The 8951-nt window shown below is 40.1% G+C and overlaps 1 protein-coding gene across 2 annotated transcripts in view; it reads right to left on the minus strand.

Moving 5' to 3' along the window:
- The window catches only part of LOC308105605 (uncharacterized protein), a 32271-nt gene that overhangs the window by 17150 nt on the left and 6170 nt on the right, over nt 1-8951 (minus strand). For both annotated transcript variants that reach the window (XM_080456437.1, XM_080456436.1), the window contains exons 2-5: nt 5227-5661; nt 4259-4371; nt 2837-2867; nt 478-519 (exon numbers count right to left, since the gene is read on the minus strand). In XM_080456437.1, coding sequence (XP_080312563.1) covers nt 478-519; nt 2837-2867; nt 4259-4371; nt 5227-5661 — 621 coding nt within the window. The remainder of the gene's footprint in view (nt 1-477; nt 520-2836; nt 2868-4258; nt 4372-5226; nt 5662-8951) is intronic.

An 8951-nucleotide genomic window follows, 5' to 3' on the forward strand; every position in this document is an offset into this window, starting at 1 on the left:
ATAGGCGATTTACAAGCTTACAATGCGTCACATTGGTGACTGTTGTGGGCTTGTAGATTGGCTATTTTCTCTGAAATCTTTGGAACGGGCTTATGTGGTAAACAACCCCTGAAGGGAAATGGAAAACGGTCATTTAAAGCACTTGACTCTAAACGTTCAGTTAATTAAATGAATCCCTGTTTACTACAACTATCGTAACCTCATCATCGAGATGTCATTTATTGACTTTACAATCAAAACCGTTTCCTCAAAGCTAGTCTAGAATGTCATAGATACGTATTGTACGCCAGCCTTCTCATACAATAACACAAGACAATGTCAAACAATCACATCCAATGCGGTTGAGGGTTTTGTTGTTTTACTTCAAGTGCGCCTTGGCACTGAAGTGGAGAACCGCTGAGTTACAGCTTGCCTGACCACAATTGTTTAGAGGTTGTTTTAAGGGCGACTAGAGATCAAAAGGAAAGGTTGTATTACCTGCGGGTGCCTCAGCCTCAGACTTTGGCTCATCGACAGCTCCTGGCAAAGACAAACAACAGAAATCATAGTTATAGTGAGCTGCAGAATAAAATGTCCCTGGTTTGGCCTTAAACAGCAATTCCTTCAATTTATTAACCTAGTTATCAAATATGAGACACGCGGGACACATTCCGATTGTTATGGTAACTTAATTCATCAGGAAGGCATTCAGCTCCTAAATCATTCCATTTACCCTGTAAACTTGGTCACCCTTTGTTTCTCTATTGTCCCATTCCAAAAAATTATGTGTAAGTGACTTAACTGCATCTAACTTGCCAAATACCCCTGCTCATCACCACGACATCATCGTTACATTATAACTAAATGTGGAAATCTCCACCAGGATGTATGGAGTTTCTACTCACAGCCATGACAGAGTAGTGAGGCATGTGATTACCAGTTATAATAATAATCATAATAATACATCAAAGTTTTTATGGATACTCAAAGACTAATTACATAAACAGAACAATTAACAACTTTATTAAGGCGAAAGGAACAAGAGATAGAAAAAAGCAATGTAAAAAAAAATGATGTAAAAGAGAGGAATAGCTGGGGATGGTAAGTCTTAAGAGCTGGGTTTTGAGAGTGGCTTAAAAAGATGAGAGTGTGGAGCCTGCTTCGATGTGCGATGGAAGTGAGTTCCCCAGAGAGGGGTCGGCAACTGAGAAAGCCTTGTCACCCCAGGTTTGGTTGGTCTTTGGAGTTTGCATCACTGGACCTGAGGGATTTGGAGGAGGCATGTTGGTGGTGGAGGTCAGACGGTTGATCACGTTAACCTTGTAAGTCTTGCTCTGTAGTCGACCGTTTACCTCCACCGAATATTCTTCACTGTCTTCTATGGTCATATTTTTGATGACCAACTTTCCAGTTGTTTTATTCAAAGCTGTCCGTTCCCTAAATTTCCCATAGTAATCCACATCAGGACCAAAGCCCTCATCCCATTCTGCCACCGTATTGGGGCCAATTTTCCATAGTGTGCCAGTGATGGTTTCAGAAACAGAGCTAGGACTCAATTCAAGGTCTTCTCCCAATGTTATGGTTTGTTGGGCTGTTTGGTCAATGAGTCGGTAGGAGATATAGTAGAATGAAAAGTTTAGCAGCAAATATAAGTGGCTATACCAGACTAAAACTGAACTATAATAAACCAACAGCTCACAATCTCTATACAGTAGCATAAACAAAACCTCAAAGACCCAACCATACATACAGAAGGAGTAAAACATGTGTCATGTTCATTTCAGTACACTGACATTACATTTAGATAATTAGTTGATTTCTGCTTAGTTTTCTCTATGGATCAGCACAGATATTTATTTTGTTCTCCTTAGTGATCACAAACAATGCCTTAACAAAGCCTTCCTTTTCACAAACAAGGAAACGTGGCAAATGGAATTTGAGCAATTTGATAATTGTAAAAATAGAATGCCATGCATGACTCCAGGGATGATAAGAGCCCACTGAAGGATGACTTTCCTTATTTACTGGTCATGCTACAGCATGTGTGGTATCTAGGGTGACTTTCATCAATGAAACCACCAATGCTTAATTATCTAGTTTCCTGATAGAAGTTCTGATGACAATTGCTTAGCACTTCTCAGGAAGTAAAAATAGGTTTACTGTGGGCTTAGAAAATAGGGGAACACCCTATATGTTTCTGTTTCTATACAGGCTGCTGTTGCTATGTTGTCTCTCTTCACCACATGAAGCATGTTTGATGACATACCATACATCACCCGTATCGCTACTGTGACTCACCATACATGACAAAACATGACCCACATGAGTGAAACAGAATGTACTGTTCTTTTTAGATCAACAAGTTGGGAGACTTTTTCTAAGCATAAGAAAATAGTCAGTCACTGCCTGACTGACATACAGTATACATTTATAAATTATTTGAATTCTATTTTTGACAGAGACAGGAAATGAAAGCGTAGGGGAACGTCATACAGCAAATGGTGCCCCAGAAAATAATAGTTTGATGACACAATGAAACTCAGGTGTTTGAAAGCAGGCATGTAGAAATACATGCTGTACACGTAGTGCATACACAGACATTAAAGTGGTGTGATGTCCTTCATTATAAACCCGTTGTTAGTAGTGGACAGGAGGGAATACAGGTTTTGAGGGATAGCTGGAATTGTGTTCATTTGTGCTGTATACTTTTCTGTGTGGTGATCCTGAAAATGTCTACATGTGTGTGTGTGGTCATATCTTTGATGACCAACTTTCCAGTTGTTTTATGTGTGTGTGTGTGTGTGTGTGTGTGTGCGTGCGTGCGTGCGTGCGTGCGTGCGTGCGTGTGTTTTCTCACCAGGAGCTTCGGCCTCCGGCTCTGGTGCAGCCTGCAGAGAAGATATTTTTGATCATGAGGATGCATGATAAAGCGTAATAACTAAACTAAGTGTGATGCCTTCTGTGCCTGAACCATATTCATATTTATATTCATGGCACATGTAAATAAACCAGGTAAACAAATCTGGCTCAGATTCTGTGGAACTACTACAGTATTTGTTATGTAAGTGATAATCCATGGTAAACTGTGCACAGTTATAACATATACAATGACAGTCAACTATGCTCAAATCGACATCAAAGCATTGTTTGGACAAAAATATTTAAGTGTATACCATGCAAATATAGATTTTCCTTTATTTGTTTTAATGTATTTCTCTTCTATTAACATACTAAAAAACTTGATGACGTTCATTGTCATTGGATTAATATACCAAGAGCATGCAGATCAAATCCTGTCATGCCAAGACTCTCATTATACTGTATATCGATTTAGGTGAAAACAAAGGTCACCTGGTTTAGTGCTCAATATTTCTTAAAAGCAGATGAAATTGTAAAATGTTGTAAGTAAATATTTAATTTTAAAGATAGCTAACAACTGAGAAATATTACATTGTGACTTTAATATTTTCCAGAATGGATCTTTGGGAAATAAAATAAAGATTACAAGTTAACCATGAAGTATATAAGTTAACCACATATATTTCTCCTTATATACTTTGCTGTATGACCAATAGACAAAATAGACAAAGATACAAGGCAAGCTAGGGCATAGCAGTGGCGGCCATTTTCTGGTTCCATCGTTCCAGACCCCATTAATTTTCCCCATAGAGATTTCCAAAAATATTTATATGAATTAATTTAAGCCTAGAATCAAGCCATCCAGGATCCTGATGATGCATGACCATAAAACGTTTGATTCTGTGAAAAATATTTTTTGAATATTTAATTATAATATACTATATTTAATAAATACCATTTGTTTTGCGGCTTTTTTTTTTCAAATAATCAAATGTTTTATGGTCATGAATCACCAGGATCGTGGATGGCTTGATTCTAGGCTTAAAATAATTGATATAAATATTTTTGGAAATCTCTATGGGAAAAATTCATGGGGTCTGGAACGATGGAACCAGAAAATGGCCACCACTGCTATGCCCTATCCACAAGTTTCCTAGGACGTTGTGGGCATCACTTCCTGTCGATTTCATTGGATATCATTGGATTTCATTGGATTGCATTGGATCAAATCGACAGAAAGTGATGCCCACAACGCCCTAGGAAACTTGTGGATACAAAATATCGGGAATAATTTCACCGATAATGACATGAACAAAATAGGGATGCCCGGGTTTAAGTGGTTAAAAAAGAAGGCTATTCCACCTCAATTCCCAGTATTTTCAGGATGATGTGAGAAGTCATGAATTCCAGTGCTACTAACCTCTTCCTCAGTAGCTGGTGCCCCAGCCGCAACATCATCAGGTGATTCCTCTGCAACGATTGCTGGCTCTTCAACCACTGGCTCTTCTTCAACCACTACATCCTCTGTTGCCTCTGAATAGGAGAAATGTAAAATGATAACATGTCTTTTTCCCTCTCTACCCTCAGTTTCCTTTCTCTATGCTGCCCTAATTATGTAAAAGCAGAAAACAAGATTTAACTATATTTCTACACTAACGCTAACCCTAAAGCTCCTTACACACCGGGGGCGAATTTTTCAAGCAAATAATACGTTTTTTTTTAAAACCTTATAAAGTCAATGCAAGCTTCCACGGAGCGAAAAAGCGAAGCGAAAAAGCGAAGCGAAAAAGCGTCTTTTATTTTGCGTATATTCGCATAATCGCCGGTGTGTAATGAGCTTAACCCTTGACCTTGACTGTGACCACTAGCATGCCCTTAACCAGAACGTTATCTATTCCGGGCAGCCTGTTCATCATTCCCACCAAGTTTCATGAAAATACGCCCAGCTTGTGTTATTTTCTCATGCTATTTTGCTGACAGACCTTGACCTTGATTGTAACCTTGACCTTTGACCCTTTTGACCCAAAAGTCATCTATTCGTGGAAGCCTAATAATTATTCCCAAAACGTTTCATGAAATTCCGCCCATAAATTCTCTTGTTATTTTGCTAACAAACAAACAAACGAAATGGTGCAAAGACATAATCCCTGTCTAACTTTGTTGGCAGAGATAATAAACAGGTTTGCAAGCCATGCATGTTTTCGGATGTTCATTATTAATAATAATAATAATAATATTATTAATGATAATAGCTCAGAGATTTATATAGCGCTTTTCTAAGTACCCAAAGTCGCTTTACATAAAAGAAAATGAATTAGATGTGTATTTAAATGAAGTGTAAATCATCTTTAGTGGCTGAGGAAAATTCAGTTGGTGTTTCCTTCTTACCTCCCTCTGGTTCAGCTTCAGCCTCTGGGGCAGCTTCAGCTTCAGCCTCTGGTTCAGCTTCAGCCTCTGGGACAGCTTCAGCTTCAGCCTCTGGTTCAGCTTCAGCCTCTGGAACAGTTTCAGCTTCAGCCTCTGGTTCAGCTTCAGCTTCCGGGGCGGCTTCAGCCTCTGGTTCTGCTTCCGCCTCTGGTTCAGCTTCCGCCTCTGGGGCAGCTTCAGCCTCTGGTTCAGCTTCCGCCTCTGGTACAGCTTCAGCCTCTGGTTCAGCCTCAGCCTCTGGTTCAGCCTCAGCCTCTGGTTCAGCTTCAGCTTCCGGTTCAGCTTCGGCTTCCGGCACAGCTTCAGCTTCAGGTTCGGCTTCAGCTTCTGGCACAGCTTCTTCTTCTACGGCAGCTTCATCCTCTGTGGCACCTGGAACATCTGCCTCCTCATCCTCTGTTGAGAAGGAATTACATCAGTACTTGGCAACCTCAAGCTTTTTGTGAACACATTATGACGTATTGCCTAGTGAAACAGGGGCTGGTTGCCTCTCAGCCAGTCACAACAATGAGCGTGGCGTTTCCTTCTAACCTCTACACAGCGTGCATTTGTCAATCTCGAGCTAAGGGATCTAAACTCTGCGTCGTAGACTGCTACAAGGCAGTGTTGAATCAAGGTTATGTTACTGCATTACCTACAGTTTCTCTCACCACAAGAGACATACACCTCAGAAAGAAACACCTTGAAGCATATTTTAGTGTACTGTTTAAGTGTAAAACTATATGGTTTGTAACGCTGTGTCCGCCAGGTTTGCATTGAATAGAGTAGCACCACTCTCTAGTGCCTAGCATAATGAATCATAGCGAAATAATTAAGATTGTTAGCTATGTACCCATTTTGACCATGGATGATATGTTCTAAACATGTGAAAACATTTTTTTTTTCATTTCAGCTTTAATTGTAGAAATGGCAATGCTGAATGCCTACTGTAGAACAATGGGCCCACAGTTCTCACGCACCAAAAATAGCAGATCTACCAGCTCACAACATCCTCTGCTGCTCACTATATTATGGAGCAATGTATAATGCAGAACTACCATAAATATAAGACGTACAAAAAGAAGAATCCACCAGTAAAAGTGGTAATGATTAGTTTCACAGTTGATAATCTAATGCACATTGGAATCCATCTGTTACGGTTTAAAAACATGTTTCTGAGTGGTTGTAAAGATGTTGTGTTCAACACATTCTCCCTTTACATGAATACCTCCACAGCCACACCCTGGCCTGATTGGTCCCTGATGTTTGAGTTTGAGCCACAATAGGATCGCAGGGTATATCAATCACCTTTAACCCACCTTAATCTCACATGAACCCTAGACCTCAGCACTGGCATCACAACTAGGCACTAATGAGAAAATAGAAAGTGTGTCTTGTCTTGCGTGGGTGCATATGTGTGTGTGTGTGTGTGTGTGTGTGTGTGTGTGTGTGTGTGTGTGTGTGTGTGTGTGTGTGTGTGTGTGTGTGTGTGTGTGTGTGTGTGTGTGTGTGTGTGTGTGTGTGTGTGTGTGTGTGTGTGTGTGTGTGTGTGTGTGTGTGACACTGCTGTGACATTCCCCTGTACTCTGTGAGAAGCTGAAACAGCAAAGCAGTGTTCTGACTTGACAGGTTTTCGCTGCTGATTTCAGCATGGCCCAGTGCTAGTTAATCTAAAGCAATGCACCATTCCTCACAAATGATTAACAATTAACTAAGAGACATAGCAATAGTCGGAAGACCTGCCCTCATCTCTGTCCTTCATGTAAAGAACATGAAAGACTTCTGGAATGATTAGAGAAAAATGTAATGTTTTCAAGTGTGTGTGTGTGCGTGTGTGTGTGTGTGTGTGTGTGTGTGTGTGTGTGTGTGTGTGTGTGTGTGTGTGTGTGTGTGTGTGTGTGTGTGTGTGTGTGTGTGTGTGTGTGTGTGTGTGTGTGTGTGTGTGTGTGTGTGTGTGTGTGTGTGTGTGTGGGTGTCCTGCATGCATATAGACAGATAGTCTCTAATCAGTGGTTTTCAAACTTTATGTGCACCAAAATGCAAAATCTCAACATGTACGGTATTTATATTCATGCAAAATAGCCTCTATAACATCTTATGAGTCTCTAAATATTTATTTTTACTTACTAATGCCAAATAAAAAGTTTAACCATTTAGGCAATAATCCATACTGCAATGATAGCAGATGTAATTTTTTTTCACGTATAATAACATGCCCCAAATAGGGACACCAGACTGAAAGTTGCTTAAATCTTTTTTTGAGCGCCTCTGTACTAGGAAATAAATGTGCATAAAGTACCAATATAGTACATTAAAAACATATTCATAACTTTTTGTATACTATATTGTAATATTAATAATGCGTGGTTATCACAAAATCCCAAGGCACACCTGGACTTGTCTTATGGCACAACAGTGTGCATCGGTACACGTGCACCGGAACCACTGCTCGAAAAAAAAAAAAAAAAACGTTATTTTGAATATAAAAGGCTCCTGTTCATCACAGTGTTCCCAGAAAATAAATCTTTCATTTGTGAGTCACTTGCAGCCAAGCCAAAGTTTAATTCAAGAATGACAGGGTTTAGCTTGTTGAGTGTGAGATTAAATCAGAATCAGTGAAGCCTAAGGAAGAGAGCTGAGAGAAGGAGATATGGGAAATATTTCCATCACACTATAAATCTATTGGAGCTGAGTGGAGGGAGGGGAGGGGGGGGTGCGTTGTCTTCCTTAAAACTCAAAATTGCTCATGCACACATAGTCGCACTCGTGCACATGTCACTCACTGTGGTACAATACTGCGTGTATGCCCGCGCATGCACATATGCAGACTATTCACACATCCAGACAGAGACACAGAGATGGAGAAGGAGAGAGAAAGGGAGAGAGAGAGAGAGAGAGATAAGGACAAGGACATGCATGCACAGGCAGACAGGCAAACTCCCTCTCTCTCACTACTCTCTCTTCCCAAGGCGTCTCTTTATCAGATGTCACTCTACCAGTTTATCTTTCAGGGAAAATACCGAAACGACTCATTTGAGAATCACTGTCGTCCTTTCTTGACAAACAGAAATGTCTCTATACTATGTGATCTGTGTCTGTCTAGTGTGTGTTCAGCTATTTCTGTGATCATTAGAGCTGATGGAAATCAGTTGAGGCAGAAAATGCCAATGGAAATTCCTTTGAATCGGGTGCTGTCACTGGTGTGGTGTTTCACAAATAGTAGTGTTTTATAGGCACGTCACCATAAACCTGGCACCAAAATGGGCCTTGTAATTCATATGAATCAATGAGCCCAAACAAAGAAATGGCAACGTGTAAAAGTTACAATGTGTCAGTTTGTGTCTAAATAATATTTACAGCTTGCTGGTTTCACTGTGGCGTCTCTTAAAATGCTCTTGGAGCCTTTTTAACGTCGATCCATTCATAAATCCGTTTTGACATGCTAACACAACAAACTTTCAAAACTGTAGTTTTTTTCCGATGTGGAAAAAATAAATAAATAAAAGAGAAAGATTACACACACAATTGCGCAACCTTGCAAAGGTCACAATGCAATGGAAGCCTTTTAACATACACTGCTCAAGTTTTACACGCACCACCGATTACAGTGGAGAGCGGACAGTTTTCGTGCATCAGTGTTTCTGTTTGATATGTTTACATGTACGTATACTGAATGAGGGCATGTGGACGGTTTGTCACGTGTACAT

This window comes from Gymnoscopelus braueri (assembly GCF_963280865.1).
Source record: "Gymnoscopelus braueri genome assembly, chromosome: 18".
Lineage (NCBI taxonomy): Eukaryota > Metazoa > Chordata > Actinopteri > Myctophiformes > Myctophidae > Gymnoscopelus > Gymnoscopelus braueri.